The sequence below is a fragment of the Jatropha curcas genome, chromosome 11, assembly GCF_041381405.1.
Source record: "Jatropha curcas cultivar XTBG-Jc1 chromosome 11, XTBG_Jcur_1.0, whole genome shotgun sequence".
Lineage (NCBI taxonomy): Eukaryota > Viridiplantae > Streptophyta > Magnoliopsida > Malpighiales > Euphorbiaceae > Jatropha > Jatropha curcas.
The window spans coordinates 23,137,252-23,162,949 of NC_143161.1; the positions used below are offsets into that span (position 1 = coordinate 23,137,252).

The following is a 25,698-nucleotide window of genomic DNA, read 5'->3' on the forward strand; positions in this document are numbered from 1 at the left end:
TGTGACTCCGACGGACAACAGATTCAACTTCTAATGACAACAACTCCGGCATTGTTCGCCCTTGGTCTACGCGGATCAGGGGCCCAGCTAACGCGTGAAACACTCCGCCTGGGGAGTACGGTCGCAAGACCGAAACTCAAAGGAATTGACGGGGGCCTGCACAAGCGGTGGAGCATGTGGTTTCCAATTCTTGAAGTTTTGGAGAAATATGCTAAGTTGGAGCTGAATTTCAAGAAGCTGCCAAAAAGCTCCAAGAAGTTGACAAATTAAGCTTAGGCAAGGCTAACATAGGCGCATCCAGGGCTGGTGGGGATTAAGGTGTTTGCCACCTAGAGTTACTTCGAGCTTACTCCAAAAAATCAGTTAAAGCAACTGGAGCACCAATTAGGGAATTAGGAAGATACTTGGATTTTAAATACTTTAGTTTATAATTAATTTTAGATTATTTTTCTAGTTTAGGATTTTTCCCTCTCCTATATATAGACCCTTAAGTCTATTATAGGGGGAACTTTTTTAATCTTTTCAACAGCAGTCGTTCCTTAGGTTCTTCTTTTGTTCTCTTTATTTTCTCTATAGCCATGCGTGGCTAAACTTTTTATTTTCAACAAAGGTTGAATTCGAAGTAAAGGTTCTTCTATGATTGTGAGATCTTAACGTATTTATTTTATTCTTTAATCCATCAATATTTATCTATTTTTTTGCATATATGAAGAAACTTCATCTCTATTGTTATCTTATTGTTTGTTTAATATGGCCCGTTGTTCAATTTAATAAGATACCATATAGCTAATCAACAAGATTAACTCCGTAATTATTTAGTTGAGTTAATTCAAGTAGCAAATAATATAATCTGATTGTAACCAGACTTTTGGATTATATTATGAAAAATTCACAATCTAATTTAAATGAACCTCGCTTGTAGAGTTTGTTAATTAGAACAAGGTCTTTCTAGTCCTTATTGCTATTAGAAAATTAAATTCTATCGCTTGCTTAGGGTTGTTTTCTAGTTAGGGATTATTCATAGCGCTTGTCTTACTTAATCTAATAATACGAAAAGATTGATCTACAACGCTTGTTCAAATATTATAACTTTTCTATTGCTTGCAATTATTGAGTTATCTTAGAATTAATGATCAATCAAGAGAATTTTTTCACTAAGAATTGCCTTTGACTGAATTCATCTTCTACATAAAAAGTCGTGAATATGCAATGTACCTATTAAATGGTATGGCAAATTTTAACTATCATTGAAATTGATATCTTTTACTATAAGGTTGGAATCACAAATGCTCTCTATATATTTTCCAACCTATTGTTAGAGATCCATGGAGTGTCAAGAAGAGAAGAAGTTGAATCATAAAGAAATAATAGTTAAATTACTAAATTTAGACTACCAAGGAAAATTTGAAGAAGGTTTTGATAACTCTATGATTAACAATAATATGTTCTTTTTGATTTACATGATTAAGATGGGGAATGCAAGCTGGATTGTGAGGAAGTTTTAAGGGAAGTTCACATTTAGAAGAAGTAAAGTCTACATATGAAAAACACAACTTCTTTGAATATAGGGTAAATCAAACTTTCTTGCTTCCTAACATAAATATTGAAGACCATAAAAAAAAAAAAAAGTACAATTGGAAGGACTAGTAGGAGAGATTTTAAATGAAGACAAATAAAAAACACTAGTACTTATAAATATATATATATATATATATATATATATATATATATTATTTTCTTCATTACTTAAAATAGATGAGCTCATCAATAGTACTGGTGGATGAGAAAATAGTTGAGGCTACTGACTTGAGTTCATCAATAGTACTTATACATATATTACCGGAAGATCCTTTCTTTCCAATTACACCACCTTCAACATATTATTTTCTTCATGACATAAAACAGTTCATTCCCTAAATTCATCATTTGAAGCCATGTTATTGATGAGACTTTCTCTAAAACTAGCAAATCTTGAGGTTATTTTTAACCAAAACTTATGTGTGACGTTACATGATAGCTACTATATGTGACAGGCGTTATTTGATGAATACTTCTTCAAAAGTTAAATTTAAGGACTTCAAACAAAGTATTAATGGAAAGCAACCCATATTTCTTTATCCTTTTAGTTAAACTTTTATTTTCGCTTTTATTCTATAGCAGTAAGTTTAGAAACTTTTAATTTTTAGTTTGATTTTTAATGGATACAACTTAACCAGATTTTACAATATTTACAATGGCTTATAATGGTAAAAGACAACTATTAGTAGGTTAATTCTAACTTTCTACTGATCGTAGTCCAATTCTGAGTAAGTCCATAAATATAAAAAATCCTATCAGACATGAAAAGAGAAGTACACACAAACTTAACAGTAGACTTCACTTACAATACAAAAAGTTCAACTATTGCCAAAAATACAAACCAAAATGTATTAAGAGAGCTTATATAGTAGCCATTTATTCATTTAATACAATCAACAAGCGTACTCCTATAACAGCTTAAGCCGTAGTAACGCACGTGCAATCTCCAGCACATTCAAAGGCTGGCTTACCTGCACCAGATCCAACCTTCGTTATCACACAGCTCCATCCTTCACCACACTCACAATATGCACCACCGGTCGCTTTAAGTCTTTCTAGCTTCTCCTTTGAGTCTCCATCCGCATTCTCGCCTCTGCAAAATATATTAAGACTATAAATTATTAAAACCAATTAATTCTATGTATAAAATTAATTAATAAAGTTACATATTCAAAATGAAGGCTAAATCATTAAACAAAACCCACAAATATTGTGAGTAGTTTTAATTATACTATAAATCCAAATTCGTCACCTAGTACCCTAAACTTTAATTTTAATTACAATATCACCTTAATTTCAAATTGTACCTAATTTAATCAATAAAATATTATTTTCATACGACCTATGGGTTTAACAACACGATCACTAATATTGGTTAGAATTTTTTTTAAAAATTCATAAAATGCCAAATAAAATAATAAATTTTAGTTAGTAATAAGCATAAAATATTAGTTTAGATTTTTGTTTTGTTATTTTTAAGCATGGAATTTTAGTTAGAGTTTATTGAAATTATACTTAAATTAGATCTCTTATAAAAATAAGATTTATTCATTACGGTATAATTTTACTTTTATGAATCATTATTTGTTGTCATTATTATATTAATAAATAAAAATTATTTTATTTTTAAGATAAATATATTTATTTTTATTTTAATATTAGTTACAATTTGAAAATAATATTTAATTCATTAAATTAAAATATTATTTTAATTTTAATATCGGATGCAATTTCAAATTAGGATGTTATTGTAACTAAAATTGAAGTTTAGAGTACTAAGAGAATAAAGCTAAATTTAGGGTAGAATTAAAACTACCCAAAAAGTTTTGAGTTTTTTTTTTTTAATGATTTAACCCAAAATAAATTGTATAGTGGTCAAACATTAAAAACATATTTACAAATGAAATTTTTATAATGAAATGAATTCCACAAAATTATTTAAAACATTAATTATTTAGTTTTTTTTGTCCTTGATTAAATGTTTTTACTTATGATTAATGAAAAATTTACCAGATTCATATTTGATTTTAAAAATTATATTAAATTTATTCATAATAATTAACTTTTAATTCATAAACAATTTGGAAGATAATAAAGATTGTTTGCGTACAGAACACAAACGCAGTCTCCGGTGCAATTGTAGGTCTTCCCGGCATCAGGTCCTTGGGTCCTAGTGATCACACATGTATACCCTTCGCCGCAACTGCAAATTGCTTTGCTCCCGATACTGTTGGCTCCACCAATTACACTCCTACTTAAATATATAGAAGAAATTGTCTGTCATAGTTTCAACCATCTTCATGTATATATATATATATACGATAAAATATTTTTTTTGGCATTTTATTGGATATAATCTTTTATGAATATTATTCACAAACCTACACTTGTCAAATTTAATATAAATAAAATTTAATTTTATCAAATTAAATATATTTCATAAACTGATAACTGAGAAACCAGTAAGCAAATAATTAAAAAAAAAAAAATCAATTTCGAGCGTTTATAACATATATTATATACTAATAACAATATTTCCATATCAAAAGTGTTTGAGATCTAACTTGTAACATATTTAAAATAACAAAATTAAAGTAGAAATGATAAACTAATTAAGGTAATGACTTCAATACTCAAAAAAAAAAAAAAAAAAAAAAAAAAAAGAAAATTTAAAGTGACAGCAAAACCTGGGTGGTTCTTGGGCGGAGGCGGAGGCGGTGCTCTGAGTCTCCATTGCACTAAACTTTTTTGTGGTCGTCAGAGAGAGTTTCAATACCAGCTTTATATATATCCACTTGGAGAATTCCTTGCACGTAATGTCAAAAGCGATGATACAGATATCTTGTTGTTTGGAAATTGTAACGAGTTGGGCTTCAACGAATGGATTCGATCCAAGTCCACGACAAGGATTACTGGACAAACTCATCAAAAAAAAAAAAAAAAAAAAAAAAAAAAAAAAAAAACAATGTATTAGCTTTGCTATGAAACTATCATTGACGTGGATGTCATTATCCCTAGATTTTTTTTTTTTGAAAAGAATTATCCCTAATTATGCTTATCGATTATTGCAATAAATTATTTATAAAATGACATAAAAGTGGATTAGTGGTTGTCAATCGCAATTCATAATCTATATGAAAACTGTGTCGTTATGAATATCTGGCATCCACGTGCCGGAAACTGCCATCGACGGCCAGCAGAATCAACGCCCGTGGTGACCCGAAAATCTAAGTTTTGCAACGTTACAGGCAAAACGCTCCAAATTCGACAGATCGCGGTCTATGGCAACTTGAAATCATGGATGGAGCGGTGGAGAATCACTGATCGCGATGAAGGATAGAGGGGTGGGTTTTGTGCGGTCTGGTTCTTTTCTTTTGGCTTTTAGCTGGTGTTGTTTCTGGTTCAGTTCGGTTCGGCTTTAGGTCGCTTGAAGGTTCCGAGTTCCAGCAATTATTATTATTTTTAATTAATTACTTTGAATTAAGTCTTAAATTTATTTATTTAACAAATATAATCTTAAGACTTTAATAATTATAATACATTTTTCCTTTCAAAAAAAAAAAATTATTATAATACATTTATAAAATAACTATGACAAGTTTATTATTAATATTAAATTTATTTTAGAAAATTACTATTTTATCCCCGAGATATAACTAAATTATTTTAAGAATTTTCTATTATATTTAGTCCACATATAGATCGAAAATCAGAATCATGCAATTCTATGAGCTGAATTGACTTAATTTTTCATGTTTTCACAAGCCAGATTTGCAAAGGAGTAGAAGAAAAGAGAATTACAATATGTTTGGGAAGGAGAGGAAAGAAAATAAAAGAGGAATGAGAATAAGAGAGGAAAATAAAAAAATGATTGCACTATTCATTTTTTCTCAAATAGAAGGAAAATAAAATTATTTTCCTTTATTTGAAAAGATCAGAGGAAAGAAAATAATGTTATTATAAATTTATATTTTTACTCTTTATATATGTATAAATTAGAGATAATTGCACATCTTGTAATTAAGTTATAATTGGCTAATTACTTTGTTAATTTTAATGAATTAATGAATGAAAAATAAAACTATTACCATTTCAAATATGCATGCATATCATATGTTACTTACAAATAAATGGAAAAAAAAAATAATAAACACCAATTTAAACAAAATTCACGAGATGTTTCTTTGATGAACTTATTTAAATTTGCTGACATAGAAAATAGCCTAAATAAAAAAAGCAAATCATATATTACAAAAGCAACACATTATAATTTATAAATGTCATTGCATGTGTACGGTACATATAATATGACTTTTCTCTTTCATATTTATCCAAGAAATAATATGCAATTCAGCAAATTCTTTCTTTTGATTGGTAAAAATTAAGCAAGTTCTTTGTAACTTATAAACATTATAACTTTTTAAATAAATTATTATTAAATCACTTAAAGTTGATTTTTCTAGATAACATGACATGATGGCAGTACGGATTACAGAATTAATTGGTGCAGGTTATTTTCCTCACATTCTCTCTCATTTTCTCTCCATTTTGCAGTGTAAGTGGAAAGAGATTAGCTTTAAATTTCCTTCCTTCCACATGTTCCATCATCTCCCAAACAAGGGAAAGCATGCTTGATTCCTTATTTTCCACCCATCTTTTCTTTCTCTCATAAATTCACCTCTTTCCAAACAAAAGGTTAGGTCTTATAGAAACATATCTTAGCTTTGTGGATCCATGTATTTGGGAACTGTTCCAATAATGAATATGGATCTCAATTTCGTCTTCAGGGCCTAAATTAATTCTGACAGGCTTTTTTGCAAATGCACGAAATTTCGACAAATAATAAAGAATGAGTAGAGTATTGTCCCACAATGATTGTATACCAAGTATCGAAATTATGTTAACTTATTATTATTTAGACAATAAGGAGAATTATTTTAAAATTTAAATAAGTAAAAGAAAATAAAAAGAAATCAAGCAAGACAATTCGATGAAACTACTAGGGATTTTGATTTCACTTAATTCTATCCAATTTATTTTATTAGTTTGATAATCAATTTTTATTGTTCAAGTAGGAGAAACAATCCTAAAATAACTAACAAGCTCTCCTGATATATTGTTAGCTATTTTAATCCGATCAAATTACCTATCTTCCAATAGCGCAATCAACATGAATTAAATCATTAAGTTTCATGGTTTGTTTATGAATTCATAACCTAAAGTCGTTAACTTATGAAAATCTCCATGAGTCAAATCATATAGCTTCTGCATAAAGTTATTATTCTCATGTAATTTATTACCTTTTTCGTATCAAAAACCCTTCTTCCGATAGTGATTAATGAAATAAATCAATCCGGGAGAGAAATTCTGCATGGAAGCATTAAGTTGAATAATAAATTATACTTTGAACAAAGAAAAGCAAATCTAATATTATAAATTGGAATCGAAATTAAGCTACATCAAATCCCTAGTATGAGAGTTTAGTTCGACATATTAATTAAATAAAACTCAATTAAATTTGTAAATAATCCCATAAAGAATAATAAACAAAAAAAAGAGTTTATAATGAAAACTAGTTGACGATAAGCTTAAACGACTTCCTTGAATCTTGACACCAATCTTCAGCACTTGAAGTCTTGAAGAGAGAAAACTATGTAGAATTTAATAGAACAAGAGATGGAATATGAAAATCACCCTCAATCATGGCTAGTCTCTCTCTTTATAAAGACTTTCTGAAAATATCTTCGTGTTCATTTAGGAAAGTGGATCTTCATTGAGTAAGAAATCTTGTTGAGATAGAAAACTGTTTAGGCTTTGTATTTCTTCCCAATTTGGACTCTTCCAGCGTCTAGATAGGATTTAAACTTGATTGGCACGTCAGAAAAGCATCTCATGCGGGTCCATGCAAGCGGCATGGGCTAGAACTGACGTTCTCGGCCCAAGTTAAGATCTGGTCTTTAGCATGGATGTGTCTCTGGCATGGTCTGGGCATGCTAGGTTATGAGTCCCTGAGATGTTTGCAGCACGGGCCGTGCTTAGATGAGCATGCTCAAGGATCGACAGCCTCTTGTAGCACGGGGCTTGGGCGTGCTAGGGCCTGGGGATTTCAAGGTAGTTGCAACACGGGCCGTGCTGGAATAAGCACACTCAAAGTTCGACAGCCTCTTGTAGCATGGGCGTGCTCTCTGGCACGGTTTGGGCATGCTAAATTCTGAGTCTCTGTTCAATTCAACACAGCACGAGGGTGCTAGATAACATGCCCAGGGCGTGCGAGCTTTTGAACCTAGGAACACTCTTTGCTGTATTTTTGGCTGGTTTTCTATAGAAATGCTCCAAAATTCCCTAAGATCAAGTGAAATGTAATTCAAGGAAGCTTTAAATGAAAACATAAATAAAACTAAATAAAAACTAATTAAAGTAATTAAAAATACTAAAATTCCTAATAAAAACTATATTAAAAATACTATAAAAATAACATCTATCAAAATTCTCCAAACTTCAATCATTGCTTATCCTCAAGCGACACAACTAATAAAAGAAAAACACAAGCTAAACAAACTAACAAAGCTAGCTTAATATGATTAGAGATAAATATTTCCAATTTCAAAAATATCAAAAATTATTAACATGAGAATAAATCAAGTGATTCCTATGCTAATTATATTCTAGCAAAAATTCAATTCTCAACAAAACACTTTCCTTAATTTAAACACAAGTTAATAAGATTTTCAACACCAATAATTATTCAAGTTATGACAAATAGAATATGAATTTTCACAAAAATTATTAACTTTTCAATAAGATGTTTAATAAGATAAATTCAACATTCCCATAGGCAAAATTAGTCATCCCTTCTCCACAATCAAAATGCACACAATTAAAAAGATCAAAAGGTCTTTATTAAGGTTATAATGGGTTTTAGGGGCATAATTTAGCTAAACAAGGGAAATGATAAAAGGATACACAAAGAGTACAAAGAATGCATAATCTCAAGATTTTCATTACATTAAAGTAAATTTTTATTTGTAAAGGGAGATTAAGTTGAAGTTCTTCACTAGCTCAAAATTAGAGCTACTTTGGCAAGGTCTCTTCATAATACTTTGACAATTTCTTCCTTGCTTCAATTTTCCAAACTTGAATTCTTGATTGATTGCTTCTTTTATGGGGTGTTTCTCTTTGAGTTTTCTAATTGCTCAACTTGCTAGTATTAAAAGTTTTCTTCCCTTTTATTGCTATGTTTTAATAAAATCAAATCCTTCAATTATACATTATTGCACTTAGGGTAAGAATTTAAATTGGTTTAATGGCTAAGCTTAATAAGGGTAAACGAGAAAAATTTTAGTTATAAGCTTCAAATTGGTTGCAAAGATCATAATTTAACTTAGGTGGCCTAGGCTAAATATGAAGTTCAACAAAGAATACCTAAATCATCTCTTTCTAAATGTGAGCATTTAAAATTTTACCTCAAAGGGAATTCTGATTTGTTTTAGGAATGCCAAGGTTAAAAAAATTTTGATTAAAAAAATACCTACGTACCATAAAATTCACAAAAATTAGTGTTTATGATCTTAAAAATAAATGGTTAAATCAAAGAATCATGTTAAGTCAAAAATTTAAATTAAAGCTGAAACATACTAGACTAGAAAAACAACTAAATTTATCACAAGTTAGTAAATTATGATAATTTTCAAGCTTGCTCAAAATTATTCCAACCATATTAAACTAATGCAACAAATAACACTAAAATTTTCCTTCCCCCAACTTAATTTAGCACATTGTCCCCAAAGTGTGTAAAATCAATTCCCCAAACTTATCACATTACCAAGAATGTGGCAAAAGAATATGAGAGCTGAGAAACCATTACCACCATTGTATTGAAAAATACAATAAAAATGAAAGAAAAGATACAATAAGAGCCGGGCGCTGGGAATTCTTAAAGTTACGAAAAAAAATCACTAAAAACAAAACACATTATATGCGAAATACTTAATACGAATAAGAAAATGGTCTGAATAAAAATGAAGAAATAAAAGAAGTACAAACCAATCAACTAAAAACAAAGCAAAAAACAATGAAAAACAATCATTCCTCAGGTGGTGGAGGTGGATACGGCTACAGCATAATGTATCACAGTTTGGAGCTGACTGGCGATTCCCTGATATTGGCTTTGTATGGTATTTATTCGAGAGTCGAGGCTCTCTTGCATAATTTCTATGGATTGGAACCAGTCAGAAATCATGGTCTCCATTCCTTGAAAGCGAGCATCAAACATGTCCATTCTAGACAACATACGTGTGAGAACCTCTTCGTTAGACAAATCGGACGCTTCCTATAAAAAAGGACCAGCTCCAAATGTACTTGCACCAAAAAAAGTACCAAACCGAGGAAGGTATGTGGAATATCCTCCTCCATATTAGTATCACCAGCCTCTTCAGTTTCCTCAACATCAGGTCTTGTTTCTTAGGATCCCACAATATGGAACGCATCCCCTGCCTTCTTTACTAACCTCATATGCACCATGACATCTATGTCAAGTCTAGTACTCTTTCCACTTCCACAATTTCATATACCGCTTGAACAAGGTTCCACTCTCTCAAATAAGAAGCAATACGGGTCACAAAGCATCCCATCATAATAGCTCCTTTTTCTTCCCTTGCAATTCTAGACCATCGTTGGCATAACCAAAAACCAACATTAAGAAGTATTCCCTGGTCCAATTGCCCAAATAAAGTATAATTCATTCAGGCTTAACACCTCATCACTCTCACTATGTCCAAAAATCGTGTTAGATAAAAATTTGTGAATATAACTATATACTGGGTTTCTTAAGTTTGAGGCTTTCGATAATCTAGGATTGTACCCAATTTCCCTAGTCAGTCTTGTCCATGTTCCATGATCATTAAAATCTTTGGGTATTTGCTTAAGAGCATTCTCAGTGGGAAAACCAAATATATTGCTAACCTCATCCACCGATAGTTCGTAATTTCTACCAAAAAGTCTGAACTTAATCTTACTTGGATATTCATCAGGCAATACAAAAATAACAACAGAATAAGAACTTAAAAATTCTAAGGTCATTAGTGCATACACAAAATCCGTAGTGCATACACAAAATCCTTCATAGCAATAAATTTCTCCCACCTAATTTGCTTAAGAGGTTCTAATATAGCATCTCTAAGTCCTATTTTTCCTAAAGCATTTTCATCAATGAAGCGATTGGCCAAAATAGGCCGGAGAAAGAGTTTAGTGTACCTTTCTTGTTGTTTGCGCAGGCTGATTTCGAATGGTGGAACAGGAGCCGTGGGAGGAGGTGGTGATGGAGGAGCCGCGGGTCAGACTCTTGCTGCCACTAAAGTGGCAGATCTACTTCTCTTGTATCATCGAGGCATGGTGAAAATCAAAGAAAGAGAGGAAAATGAGAAGTTTGCTAAGGTTTTGGTAGAGAGAAAATGAAAGAGAGTTGAGGGTGAAGAGACGTGAGGGCATGGTATTTAAAAAGAAAAGGAGTTAGGGTTTTCGCGGTAACCGAAAAGTCATAACACATCGTTTCAAAAAGTAATTTTGCAGCATGGCATGGGCATGCTGTTGAACACAGCCTGGGCATGCTGGGCTCTAGACCTTGCAAGGTGGTGGCATCATGGGCGTGCTGAGGTGAGCACGTCCAGAGATCGACAGTTCCCTATGGCACGGGCGTGTTGTTGGGGGCATGGTCTAGGCGTGCTAGCCTCTGAACCTGCGAGACAAAATTTGGTTACCTGGCACGGGCGTGCTGAGGTGCACGGCTGGGGCGTGCTAGCCTCTGACTTGGAAAGACGTCTCCCTTTAGTTAGCACGGCCATGGCGTGTTAGAGCCTGAATCTTAGTTTCACCTGAAAATATTTGGGCTAATAATACAAGACAAGAATGATTAAAAATTTGGGAGAATAATAAAAAAGAAGTAACAAAATAAAACAAAATGAGAGAATTTAAAGGAAAGAACATGGGTTGTCTCCCATAAGTGCTTTTGGTTAACGTCGTTAAGCTCGAGGACTAGACCCAATTTAGGTAAGACTTATAGTGGTTTTGACTGGATCAAAACGTCCATCTTAGTAAACTTTCAATCGATGCGCACTGACTTTGAAGCTCCGTTCTCCATTCATTATTTCAACCGCTCTATGTGGAAAAATTTCTTTGATTATGAATGGTCCAGACCACCTAGAGCGCAATTTTCCTGGAAAAAGACAAAGCCTAGAGTTATAGGGTAATAACTGTTGGCCGACCTTCAGATTTCGCATAATGATGTGCTTAATAGAAAATGAATTATTCTCACCTAAGAATGCATATTTTAAATGAGATGACGTTGTTTTAATTCTTGCTTTGGTGGTTCACTTACTTCCTCACCTTTGATGCTTTGATCATTAATGTCACCTTTATCAATGGTCACTTTATTTTTAACATTTAAGGTGTCTTTTACACAATCATCAATAACATCAATTCTAAAGCAATCATTATAATCCATAGGAAGCTTGCAAGATTTAAGAACATAAAAATCAACTTCCTCTTGACTGCCTTTAAGGTTAACTTACCCTCATAGACATCAATCAATGCTCTTGCAGTTGCAAGGAAAGGTCTTCCAAGAATTAGGGATCCTTCTCTATCCTCATCAATGTCAAGAATAACAAAATCAACAGGAAAAATAAATTTACTTATCTTGACGAGCACATCTTCTACAATTCCTCTTGGATATTTGATTGATCGATCCGCGAATTGTAAAGACATTCTTGTTGGTTTCAGCTCTGCCATCCCCAACATTTTGAAAACTTCATAAGACATAAGATTAACGCTTGCACCTAAATCTGCTAAAGCTTTCTCAAAATCAAGATTTCCAATATTACAAGGGATAGAAAAACTTCCTGGATCTTTTATCTTTGGAGGTAATTTATTTTGAATGGTTGCACTACACTCTTCTATTAACATTACCGTTCCTTGATCATCGATCTTCCTTTTCTTGCTCAGGATCTCCTTTAAGAATTTTGCATAACTAGGCATTTTAGCCAGGGCTTCAGTAAAAGGGATGTTTATTTGAAGCTTTTTGAAAACATCAAGGTCAATGATGGGGATCTTTTTTTGCTCCTTCTTTTCGTCCTCCTTCCTGGGTGGACCCTTCAATTGTTTGCCATTCCTCAAAGTGATAGCTTGTACCTGTTCTTTGCGATTTTTCTCAATGTTACTATGTAACATACCTTAAGGTTAGAAGCCATCATGTTAGCAAATTGCGCTAGTTGAATCTCCAAGTTCCTTATCGCAGCTTGTTGGATTTTGTGATTTTCCCGAGTTTCGTTCATGAACTCTATGTGAGATTTAGAGAGAGCAGTAAGAAGATCATCATGAGTCTTCTTCTCTTGAGAAGGAAAACCTGGTGGTGCATTCAAGGCATTGTTTAGATTCCTATAAGAAAGACTAGGATGATTCCTCAACCTGTTATCATAAGAGTTAGAATATGGGTAGTTCTTTCTTCCTTGATTCATCACATAGTTGACTTGCTCTAAAGTTTGCAAATTTAAAGAATCCAACATGCACTCTCCAATTCCATGTTGTCCATTACACCTGTTACATGCTTGCACAATAGTATTAATAGAGTTAATAGTCAATAAATCGAACTTCCTTACCATATTGTCCACTTTGGCATTGAGTGCGGTAATGGTATTAATCTCATAAACTCCTGCAGGCTTCTTCCTTTCAGAACTATTTTGATAATGGCTGTTGCTTGCCATCTCTTCTATCAAATCATATGCCTCATCAAGTTCCTTTCTTTCAAAAGATCCACCAGCAGCTGCGTCTAAAGTAATCTTTACATTAGGAGATAATGCATTATAGAATGTTTGCACCTGTAACCACTTGGGTAAGCTATGATGTGGGGCATTTCCTCAATAGGTCCTTAAATCTCTCCCAAGCTTCATACAAACTCTCTTGATCCTAGTGGGCAAAAGTCATTATCTCATTGCGAAGCTTTGTGGTCTTTGAAGATGGAAAGAATTTCACCAAAAATTTTTGGGCTAGTTCCTCCTATGTAGTAAAACTTCCAGCAAGGCATGATTATAACCAAGACCGTGCTTTATCCTTAGAGTGAAAGAAAACAGTCTCAATTTTATGGCATCCTCAAAAACTCCATTTTGCTTGAATGTATCACAAATCTCCAAGAAATATGTGATATGGGCATTAGGATTTTCACTGGGCAGACCTCCATATTGAATTTAGGTGGAAAGCATTTGAATAATTGCAGGTTTGATCCCAAAATTATTAGCTTCCACCCTAGGCCTAGTGATACTTGAGGTGGCTCCATTCAGAGAAGAAGTTGTGTGGCTCGCAAGGTGCGGACAGGAGGTTGAGGTCTTCTATTGTTATGATTGGGCCGTGGTGGTAAAATCTGATGATCCCCTGATAGAGGATCGTTCTCTATGTCTAAATCATCAGCCATATTTGCTTGTTGCTCTTGTTCTCTCCTTTGTACTCTCCTAGTAGCATTGTTTCTGTGAGAAGCCTTTTCAATTTCTGGATCAAAGACTAAAGGCTCAGTTCTACCGGATCTTCTTTGCATAAATACCTAAAATACTCTTCTAGAAAAGGTAAAAGTGAAAATAAAAATAAATGTCTAAATTAATAATAAGGTAATTAGTATTGATATTGGTAACGCCAATCCCTGACAACGGCGCCAAAAATTTGACAGGCTTTTTCGTAAGTGCACAAAATCGCGACAAGTAATAAAGAATGAGAAGAGTATCATCCCACAAGGATTGTATATTAAGTACCGAAATTGTGTTAACTTATTATTATTTAGACAATAAGGAGAATTATTTTAAAAATTTAAATAACTAAAAGAAAATAAAAAGAAATCAAGTAAGACAATTCGATGAAAAGGAATCAAGGATTAGAAGCTACTAGGGATTTTGATTTCACTTAATTCTATCCAATTTATTTTATTAGTTTGATAATCAATTTTAATTGTTCAAGTAGGAGAAATAACCCTAAAATCACTAACAAGCTCTCCCGATGTATTGTTAGCTATTTTAACTTGGTCTAATTACCTATCTTCCAATAGCTCAATCAAACATGAATTAAATCATTAAGTTTTATGGTTTGTTTATGAATTCATAACCTAAGGTCGTTAACTTATGAAAATGCCGATGAGTCAAACCATATAGCTTCCGCATCAAGTTATTATTCTCATGTAATTTATTACCTTTTTCATATCAAAAACCCTTCTTTCGATAGTGATTAATAAAATAAATCAATCCAGGAGAGAAATTCTGCATGGAAGCATTAAGTTCAATAACAAATTATACTTTGAACAAAGAAAAGCAAATCTAATATTATAAATTAGAATCGAAATTAAGCTACATCAAATCCCTAGTATGAGAGTTTAGTTCGACATAGTAATTAAATAAAACTCAATTAAATTTGTAAATAATCCCATAAAGAATAATAAACAAAAAGGGAGTTTAGAATAAAAACTAGTCGACGATAATCTTAAACGGCTTCCTTGAATCTTGCACCAATCTTCAGCACTTGAAGTCTTGAAGAGAGAAAACTATGTAGAATTTAATAGAACAAGAGATGGAATATGAAAATCACCCTCAATCATGGCTAGTCTCTCTCTTTATATAGACTTTCTGAAAATATCTTCGTGTTCGTTTAGGAAAGTGGATCTCCATTGAGCAAGAAATCTTGTTGAGATAGAAAACTATTTAAGCTTTGTATTTCTTCCTAATTAGGACTCTTCCAACGTCTAGATAGGATTTAAACTTGATTGGCACATCAGAAAAGCATCTCATGTGGGTCTATGCAAGCGGCACGGGCTAGAATTGACGTTCTCGGCCTAAGGTAAAATCTGGCCTTCAGCACGAGCGTGCTCTCTGGCATGGTCTGGGCGTGCTAGGTTCTAAGTCCCTGAAGTGTTTGTAGCATGGGCCGTGCTTGGATGAGCACACTCAAGGATCGATAGCCTCTTGTAGCACGGGCGTGCTCTCCGGCACGACTTGGGCATGCTAGGGCTTGGGGATTTCGAGGTAGTTAGAGCACGGGCCATGCTGGAGAGAGCACGTTCAAAGTTCGACAACCTCTTGTAGCTCGGGCATGCTAGATTCTGAGTCTCTGTTCAATTCAACACAACACAGGGGTGCTAGACAACACGCCCAGGGCGTGCTAGCTTCTGAACCTAGGAACACTCTTTGCTGTATTTTTGGCTGGTTTTCTATAAAAATGTTGTAAAATTCTCCAAGATCAAGTGAAATGAGATACAGGGAAGAATTAAACAAAAACATAAATAAAACTAAATAAAAACTAATTAAAGTAATTAAAAATACTAAAATTTCTAATAAAAACTATATTAAAAATACTATAAAAATAACATCTATCAAATTCAAAAAGAATTAGTTTGGGAAGACAAAAATTAATTAATTTAAAATAATTAATTAATTGAAAAACCAAAAATTAATTAATTTATTTTCGGGTGCTAAAGGAGAAAATTAATTAGGAAAGTGCAGAGCTTAGATTTGTAAAAAGATTGCAATAGGAGAGAGAAGAGAGAGATTATTCAGTATCAATATAGCTAGAAAAATTAGAGTGTGTGAGAATGGGGCTTATAGGGCCTACAAAGGTCACTTTTCGACTTTAAGGGTTTTACCCGATTCTTGACCGATTGAATGTTGATTCAAATCACACCTTTTCTAATTGCTTTCTAATAGTATAAGGGTGTAAAAAACATGTGTTCGGAGCTGTATGGGTACTATATATTATCTGTCAATAGAATTATCTACCTTGAAGTTATTTGATTTTCTCAATGACTAGGTTAACCACAATTCCCTTATCTAGACCTTCCTAGAATGGTACTATCCATTGACATGGTGGACAAGTGAGTTATAGATGATCATTGAAAGAGAAAATCTTCGCTCTAATTCTAGGGGTTATAAAACACCAATGTGTATATTCTTCATGGGCCATATATCTTATCCATGTGCTTAAGATGTGTTACTAAGGGACGAAGCTGATGAGTGGAAAACCAAGATAAAAAACTCTGACTACATGAAGGTAAAGGGTAGCCTTAGGAGAAGAACTCTATAGACTTAATGAGTAGGCTAAAGGAAGACCCCTCTAGCCAATATTTCATTAGCCCCACCTTGACCTAAACCACATGTCCTTGTGCTTAAAAAGGAGGCTCAACCTACTTGTCGAAAAGTTCTCAATCTAGACAGTCGGGGTTCGAAGTGGCATCTTCGTCTCAAGGTCCTAAGAATGGATATCCCTTAAGTCCATCATGGCATGAAATGTATGGAGAATTATACTCAAATGATGAGTGTAACCATGACATTGATCCTCTCTTTTCAAAGAAAACTATTTAGGGGCGAGGCCCCAAAAGATGAGTAGGGCCCATGTAATGGATGACTATCGTATTAACTAATAAGTGGTTTTCCTTAAAATAGAAAAATTCACAGGAAAATATCACTCTGCTAGGGTTCCGCTTTCTATGACTGAGCCATCTCATGTTTTCCAACACGCACCACCCTTAGAGGCGAAAAGAGCTGTCAAGAAGGTCAAGCACTGTGAGAACACAGTTTCTACGGAGGAGGATATTAAGGAAAATATTAATCAGTTAATTGTAATTATCTTTACCATCTGTCATTGTATATCCTTTCTATAAATATGAGATTGACATAGCTTAATTACAGGATGAGATAGCTTAATTATAGGATGAGATTGATACTTGTACTTGTATAAATTATGCACTTTTCTAATAAACATCACAACACTGTAAACCATTATCCTTTTCTTTATTTTAGATGGTATCAGAGCAACTTTCCTGGTGCTCTTGAAGCTTCTGTTTTCTTTCCTTTTCCATAGTCAACAATGGGCGACGAATCACCAAAAGCCCATAACATGGAATCATCAAAGGCTGGTAATATGGATCCTTCGCATCCATATTACGTTCATCATTCAGATCAACCTGGTCACATGCTCGTACCAGTTAAATTAAATGGAGAAAATTATCGATCATGTAGTAAGGCTATGATTCACGCTCTTACTGCGAAGAATAAGTTAGGGTTCATCGATGGGTCGCTAGAAGCCCCGTCCCAAGAAGAAAAACCAACGGAACTCGCATTGTGGAATCAATGCAACAGCCTAATACTTTCTTGGCTTACTCATTCTGTTGAAGCAGACCTGGCAGAAGGTGTCATTCATGCCAAAACAGCATACCAAGTTTGGACAGACTTCAAAGATCAATTTTCCCAAAAGAATGCACCGGCAATATTCCAAATTCAGAAATCTATTGCAACAATCTCACAAGGCTCTATGTCCGTGGCCTCATATTATACCAAACTCAAAGCTTTATGGGATGAACTCGAAAATTATCGAGATCCCTACACTTGTAATCATGCCTAGGCACATCAGGAACAACTTCAGGAGGACAGGTTGATGCAGTTTCTTATGGGTCTGAATGAATCATATAAAGGGGTAAGGTCAAATATCCTCATGATGACACCATTACCCAACGTACGACAGGCGTATTCCCTGGTAATTCAAGAGGAGACACAGAGACAATTGTCATCAGAACCCACTGAGAGCTTCACCATTGCCGCGAATATCCAGAGCAAGGCATCCGGGATCAAAAATAACAAAACGTGTGATCATTGCCATCGTTCTGGTCACACAATTGAAGAATGCAGAACTTTGAAATATTACTGCAAATTCTGTGACAAAGGCGGACACATGGAGGATCGCTGTAGGCTGAAAAACAACAAAGGTGGACCACCGCAACAGAATCGAGGTTCATGAAGCAAGCCACAATCTGCGGCAAATATGGCAAAAAATTCGAGCATGAATGATGACAATTCCCTCATGGGTTTTTCGCCTCAATATCTTCAACAATTGGCCAAAGCATTATCTACCATGAATCGGAATTCCTCTTCTGGTAATAGTGATATTTTTGCAAATGCAGCAGGTTTGTTTTCAACATTCATATCTCATGTCAATTCTATTTTTACCAATTCTTGGATTTTAGATAGTGGTGCCACCGATCACATGACATCGCACCCTTCCCTCTTGTCAAAACGTCAACCATCTTTCTCTCACACAGTAAATTTACCAAATGGCACATCTGCGCCGATTACACACACTGGCAACATGGTTTTCAATCGGGATATAACACTCAAAAATGTCCTATGCGTACCCACTTTTCGTTTAAACTTAATATCAGCCAGCAAAATTACAAAAGATCTTAATTGTTCTGTCACCTTTTTTCTTGACTCATGTATTTTGCAGGACTTAACGACGGGGAAGATGATTGGCTGGGGTAAACAACATGGGGGACTCTATTACATGATGCGGGATTCCATTTCTCCAGCTTCCTTCCAAGTCTCAAATAGTCCCGATTTATGGCATTCACGCCTCGGACATGTTTCTTTTTCTCACTTCAAATTACTTTCCTCTTCATTACCAATTAATAAAGAAACAGTCTCATTTCACAATAATTGTAGTATTTGTCCTCTTGCAAAACAAACGAGATTGCCTTTTCCAATTAGTTCTATCACAACTAAAATTCCATTCGAATTATTACACTGCGATGTATGGGGACCTCATAAAGTTCCTTCGCATTCTGGGGCACGTTTTTTTCTCACCATAGTTGACGATTTTACTCGTTGTACTTGGGTTTTTCTTATGAAACAAAAATCAGAAACATCCGACTTACTCATCAAATTTATTCAGTTTACAAAAACACAGTTTAACACTTCCGTTAAAATCATTCGCACAGATAATGGGAGTGAATTTCAGCCTTTACAAAATTTCCTTCTCAATCAAGGCATCGAGTTCCAAAATACATGCGTTTATACTCCACAACAAAACGGAGTAGTCGAACGCAAGTATCGTCACATACTAAATGTGGCACGTTCTTTATTTTTTCAATCACATGTACCTCTTAAATTCTGGGGGGAATGTATTCTTACAGCCGTATATTTAATTAACTGGCTTCCAACTCCTCTTTTATCTAATCAATCACCATATGAAAAGCTCTACAAAAGGCCACCCTCACTTGATCACTTGCGAATTTTTGGTTGCCAGTGCTACGCAACCAACGTTCACCCAAAAGGAAAATTTGATCCCCGTGCCATTCGGTGCGTTTTTATGGGATATCCTCATGGCAAAAAAGGTTATAAATTATATGACCTCTCTACACAAAAATTCCTTATTAGCAGAGATGTCTACTTCCAAGAGGATACTTTTCCTTTTGCGTCTCCAAATAATATGCAGTCATCACAATCTTCTCCTAATCCTGTGGCACATAATTTTCCTTTATTGCCAATTTTCCCAGAAGCAGAATCCAAGATATCCGAACCACATATTACGTCAGATTCATCCCCACCCCCGCATAATTCAGTGCCATCTACATCTCCACAAGATTCTCCTTTATCTCCAGCGCCATCTACATCTCCACAATCTCCTCAAAACAACCGCCCTTTGCCCATTAATTCCACTTCGTCATCACCACAATCTTTCCCTTTGTTAGAATCTTCCAGCTATTCACCACCTCAACTGAATGACAATTTCCAAAATCTTCGTCGCTCAACTCGCGACCGCTAACCTCCAGCCTGGCATCAAGAGTACTTCATGTCTGCTGCAGTCAATCATTCATCCCCTCGCACAAGTCCTCGTCGAAATACAAGGTATCCTCTGTCTCATTATCTATCTCTTTCACAATTTTCATTATCTCATCATGCCTTTTTAGCCAGTATAACATTCCAGGTTGAACCTACCACCTATTCCCAAGCTGTCCAATTCCCTCATTGGCAAGCAGCTATGGATGCTGAATTACAAGCATTACAGTGCAATAACACTTGGTCTCTTGTTCCTCTTCCCCCCGGTCACAAGCCTATCGGCTGCAGGTGGGTTTACAAAATAAAATATCATTCTGATGGTACAATTGAGCGATATAAAGCTCGCCTCGTTGCAAAAGGATATACACAGGTAGAAGGTCTCGACTACAAGGAAACCTTTTCTCCTACAGCAAAAATGACAACTCTTCGTTGTTTACTTACTATTGCTGCTGCCAGAAATTGGTTTACTCATCAATTGGATGTACAAAATGCTTTTTTACATGGAAATTTGCAGGAAATTGTCTACATGGAACTGCCTCCCGGATTACACCGACAGGGGGAGAACATGGTTTGTCGGCTCAACAAGTCCCTCTACGGGCTAAAACAAGCATCCCATAATTGGTTTTCTACCTTTTCTGAGGCATTGGAATCCGCCGGTTTTGCACAGTCAAAAGCAGACTACTCCTTATTTACCAAACAGCAAGATACATCCTTCACTGCAGTACTTATTTATGTAGACGACATCCTTGTGACTGGGAATAGTATGCAAGAAATCATGGCCCTTAAACAATTCTTATTCAAGAAATTTTTAATCAAGGATCTGGGAAAGCTTGGTTATTTTTTGGGTATAGAATTTTCTCATTCTAAAAAGGGTATTTTTATGTCCCAACGCAAATATGCGCTAGATATTTTGGAAGATTCTGGCCATATAGGTTCACGGCCGGAGAGCTTCCCAATGGAACAAAATGTTAAATTAACGCTCACAGATGGAGAAAAATTACATGATCCAACAAGGTACAGACGATTGATCGGTCGATTGATCTATTTAACGGTAACAAGATCGGATATTGTTTATTCTGTCCGCACATTATCTCAATACATGCATGAACCAAGAAAACCACATTGGGAAGCAGCCATTCGGGTTTTAAAGTATATTAAAAGTACTCCGGGACAAGGTTTGCTGTTGCCGCGCGAAAATAATTTGAAATTGTCAGCCTTTTGTGACTCAGATTGGGCAGGTTGTCGTACAACACGACGTTCCATTTCAGGTTATTGCATATTTCTGGGAAGTTCATTGATCTCATGGAAGTCAAAGAAACAAACTAATGTTTCTAGGTCTTCGGCAGAAGCAGAATACAGATCTATGGCAAATACATGCCTTGAGTTGACTTGGATCCATTATTTGCTTCGTGATCTAAGAGTAAGTCAGACGGGGCCGGCATCTTTGTTTTGTGATAATCAAGCAGCATTACATATAGCGGCGAATCCTGTTTTTCATGAACGAACAAAACACATCGAGATAGATTGTCACATTGTTAGAGAGAAGTTACAGTCAGGATTGGTCAAACCACAATATGTTCCTACACGATTACAGTTAGCAGATATCTTCACAAAGGCTTTGGGACATGAACAATTTCAGTTCTTGAGAAGCAAGTTGGGAATACAGAACATACACTCTCCAACTTGAGGGGGAGTATTAAGGAAAATATTAATCAGTTAATTGTAATTATCTTTACCATCTGTCATTATATATCCTTTCTATAAATATGAGATTGACATAGCTTAATTACAGGATGAGATAGCTTAATTATAGGATGAGATTGATACTTGTACTTGTATAAATTATGCACTTTTCTAATAAACATCACAACACTGTAAACCATTATCCTTTTCTTTATTTTAGAGAGGAGAGTTATAAGAACAATCTTTCGTTTAAAGATATGCTTACCAGAAATAAGGGGGATGAGTTGAATAATGTTACTCTTGACTTTGATAACTTGATCGTCACGCAAGAAGATATTTCCATAGACAGGATTGGACTGTTGCCATCGATCATAATATCTGGCTCTTTGTAGGAAATCTTGGCTACAAAGTGGAACAATACAGTCGTGGTTAGGGTTTTGGGAAGAAGGATTGGGTATAAAGCGCTCTCTTTGAAGATACAATCTTTGTGGGAACCTGGTATGACTCATATTATTGACTTAGGGAACGATTTCTTCCTAATCAAGTTCGAAAGGGAGATGGATTATCACTGTGCCTTAATTAATGGTCTTCAGACCATGTTGGGGAGCTACCTTCTAGTCCAACCTTGGTCTCTAGGAATTGATGTTAACAAGACACAGATGGATTCGGCTATTGTCTGGATATGATTACCTGCTTTGCCATTGTATCTATACGAGAAAATCGTATTATGTTCTATAGGGAATGTGATAGGAAGGGTGGTAAAAGTGGATAATAATACTGAGGATACTCTAAGGGGTCGTTTTGCTAGGATAGTAGTTTTTGTTAATCTTAAGGAACCTCTTATCTCAAAGTTTCTGCTCAATGGTAGAACTCAAACCGTAGAGTATGAAAACCTCTCGGATATTTGTTTCCTTTGTGGATGCTATGGACACCGGGATAGCATACGCCTACACAAAGGGCCCGTGGCACGTCTAGAGACAGCCACAACAGGTATGGAGAATGACTAGGTAAATAGTTCAAGCCCTACTCAAGCATAAATGGACTTTGGTCCATGGATGGTGGCAAGTAGAAGAGGGCGTAGACCTTAGCGGGTCAAAGACGGTGTGGGAAGATGTGACGACGAGGGATGGAATACCGAATCAAGGTTTAATGTGTTATATGAGATGAATGAAGGGAACAAGACAACGGACCATCTGCATGATAAGGGACATGATAAGGTTTAATGTGTTATACTCGTAACTTTGAAATTGGCTTCAGACACGAGAACCTTACACAAGGAACACCCAATGCTCTGTGGCAAGCACTACAAAAAAAAAATGCTATATTGCGACCGATTTTAGCTATCACCATGCTCAATTGCCATTTTGTGATCGATTTACAACAACCTTGCGATCAATGAGAGTGTTCAAATTATGATAAATTATGTGACATATTTGTGACAACTCTGCTACAGCGATCGACTGCTAGTCGGTCACAAATGTTTGCGGGGAAAATTGGCGGGCACATATGGCAATGATTTTACGATAGATTCACCACCATATTTAAATGTTTACAATTGCGATCGATCATATCAGCACAAATTTCATCGCATCGCCAAGTGACACGTCTGTTTCTTTGTTTAATAGGTTGCGATGAATTTGTGACCATAGATTTAATTCTACGACCAATGTCATTTGACATGTCATTAAAAAATGCGACCAAGTTGATCGGTTGCAAAATTTTAAGGGTTAAAAAACCCAATTCTCCTTCCTCGCGCGACCACATTCGCAGTTTCATTTTCTCTCTTCTCCCATGTGCCCCTTCCTATTCCTTGCTATTCCTTGTAGTCCGACGACTGTCGAGGTGGTTTTCGGCGAGATTCTTCTTGTCGTCGGTGGTTCTTACCTCCCTACCTTCTTCTCGCGCGACCCCAATCACAATCACAGGTTTTCTTTTTCTTTTTTTGCATTTTTAATTTTTTTTATTTTGTTGTGATTGTTGTTTAAGTAGTAGTTCTAATTCATTTTTTTGATGCTTTAATCACTCTTTAGTTATGTTTTAAATTTTATTAGGGTTTGTTTTTTGCTATAAATTGTTTGAGCATATAACTTATGATTTTTGTGAAATTAATGTTGTGCTTAATCATAAAATTTGATTGTGAATTTGCTGTGTTGTGAATATAGAAACATTGGAGGTGACTATGACTTTGTTGTGATTATGTTTAATATTAAGGTTTTTATTGATTTGAGTTGTTTGTTTTTTTTTTTTTTTTTTTTTTTTTTTTGTAAAATGTGAAGTGATTGTAGAGTAAGAAAAAAAATGGTTTTCAGTTATGTTTTCAATAAGATGTTTCAATATTGTTATTTTAGAGTAAAAATAAATTAAATGGTTTAGTAAAATGATTGAGTTGCATGTGATTTGAGTTGAAACTGATAGAGACACAAAGGATCGAGATAATGTGTTTTTTTTTTATTTGTTGAGCAATATTTTTATAATTATATTCAATGTGATTGGCGTTTTAAGTAATATTTATATAATTTTATTCAATGTGGTTGAGCCTCGATTGGGATGTTGAGTTTGTATGAAATGGAAGCCTAGTAGTGGCCATAAGTTGGGGTTACAAGTTGTTCAATTGTAGAAGTGTGTTTTTCTTGTTGTTTTCACTTAGTTGGACACCAAATTGTGCAAGTTGGGCAGTCTAGGAATGTCTGTCAATAGAAAAAGGATGAAATGATAAGCCTTTACATATGCACTTATCTAGAATTTCTGTTGTATCTCCTCCTATGTTCTCTGGATGCATATATAGTGGATTTAATCGATCTGCATTATGTATTCAGAGAATTATAAGGAGATGTTGTTGAAATTCTGATAAGTACATAGTATAAAGGAGTTACTGAATGGAGACATTTCTGGATGCGCTAAGTTCGTACCAAATGTAAAAGAAACATGAATTTCATTTGTTTTAAGGATATAAACTTTGAAGGGGAGTTTATAGCTTTAACACAATTAATAATCCACTCTTATAATTTCATTCATTTTTTTGGATAATAAAAACAGAACTTCTTTATTACCTAAAAAAATACAGAGAGATCGGGAATGGATGTACCGGAGATATAAGGTGAATGAGATATTAAGAAAAGAATTTTTGCAAGGATTGGATACGTTCATATAGTTTGCAGTTAATAATCCGAGTCATATGGATGGTTGCAAATTGAGGTGTCCGTGTAATCATAAGAAGTGTCAAGACAGAGCATTCTTTAATGTTGATACAGTTAAGCTTCATCTATGCAAAAATGATTTGTGGACAACTATTATGAATGGATATATCATGGTGAACTGAGGGTTTCTAGTATTTCCAATCGCCCATTTACTATATCATCGGTAGGTCAATTATCGCAAGTTCAGCCAATTGTAATCAGAAGATGCAATGATATGGTACTCGATGTTACTCGGCCAAAATTCTGTTGGGACAACATGGAGGAATCACCCAACCTTGTAGCACAACAACTGTTTGACATGCTGAGTGCCCCTAATAGTGAATTGTGGCTTGGATGTCAAAACCATTCAATTCTATCTGTGGTTGCAATTAGCGAAAGAAATGTGTTATGATGATTTCATACAATTTGCAAAAGAAATGTTACCCGAAGGGCATTCCATGGTGGATAATTTTTATCATACAAAGAAATTAGTTCGGGGTTTAGGATTACTAGTGGAAAAGATTGATTGTTGTCAAAAAAATTGTATGATATATTGGGATTTTGACTTTGAATTAAGAGTATGCAAGTTTTGTAATCTTTCTAGATACCAAAGGTGGGGTCGAGGGACTGCGAGA

The 25,698-nt window shown here is 34.6% G+C and overlaps 2 protein-coding genes and 1 non-coding gene across 4 annotated transcripts; 2 read left to right on the forward strand and 1 right to left on the reverse strand.

Annotated features, from left to right (window-relative positions):
• Positions 1-2,352: 2,352 nt before the first annotated feature.
• Positions 2,353-4,424, reverse strand: LOC105637390 (hypothetical protein). Of its 2 annotated transcripts, none has more exons than XM_012220838.4 (3): positions 4,266-4,424; positions 3,689-3,829; positions 2,353-2,671 (listed from the first exon to the last, which is right to left on the reverse strand). In XM_012220838.4, exons 1-3 carry the CDS (start codon positions 4,310-4,312, stop codon positions 2,497-2,499), a joined length of 363 nt encoding a protein of 120 aa, XP_012076228.1. In that variant the 5' UTR covers positions 4,313-4,424; the 3' UTR covers positions 2,353-2,496. The 2 variants fall into 2 exon arrangements, with proteins under 2 accessions (XP_012076228.1, XP_020536280.1); XM_020680621.3 differs by having other exon boundaries at positions 3,689-3,832; positions 4,266-4,394.
• Positions 4,425-13,461: 9,037 nt separating this feature from the next.
• LOC119371050 (small nucleolar RNA R71) lies at positions 13,462-13,569 on the forward strand. The gene has a single exon (XR_005178607.1). It is a non-coding gene; the product is annotated as a small nucleolar RNA R71 (small nucleolar RNA).
• Positions 13,570-17,460: 3,891 nt separating this feature from the next.
• Positions 17,461-18,387, forward strand: LOC149492762 (uncharacterized). The gene is made up of 2 exons (XM_089715944.1): positions 17,461-17,980; positions 18,065-18,387. Exons 1-2 carry the CDS (start codon positions 17,461-17,463, stop codon positions 18,385-18,387), a joined length of 843 nt encoding a protein of 280 aa, XP_089572070.1.
• The last annotated feature ends 7,311 nt before the right edge of the window (positions 18,388-25,698 follow it).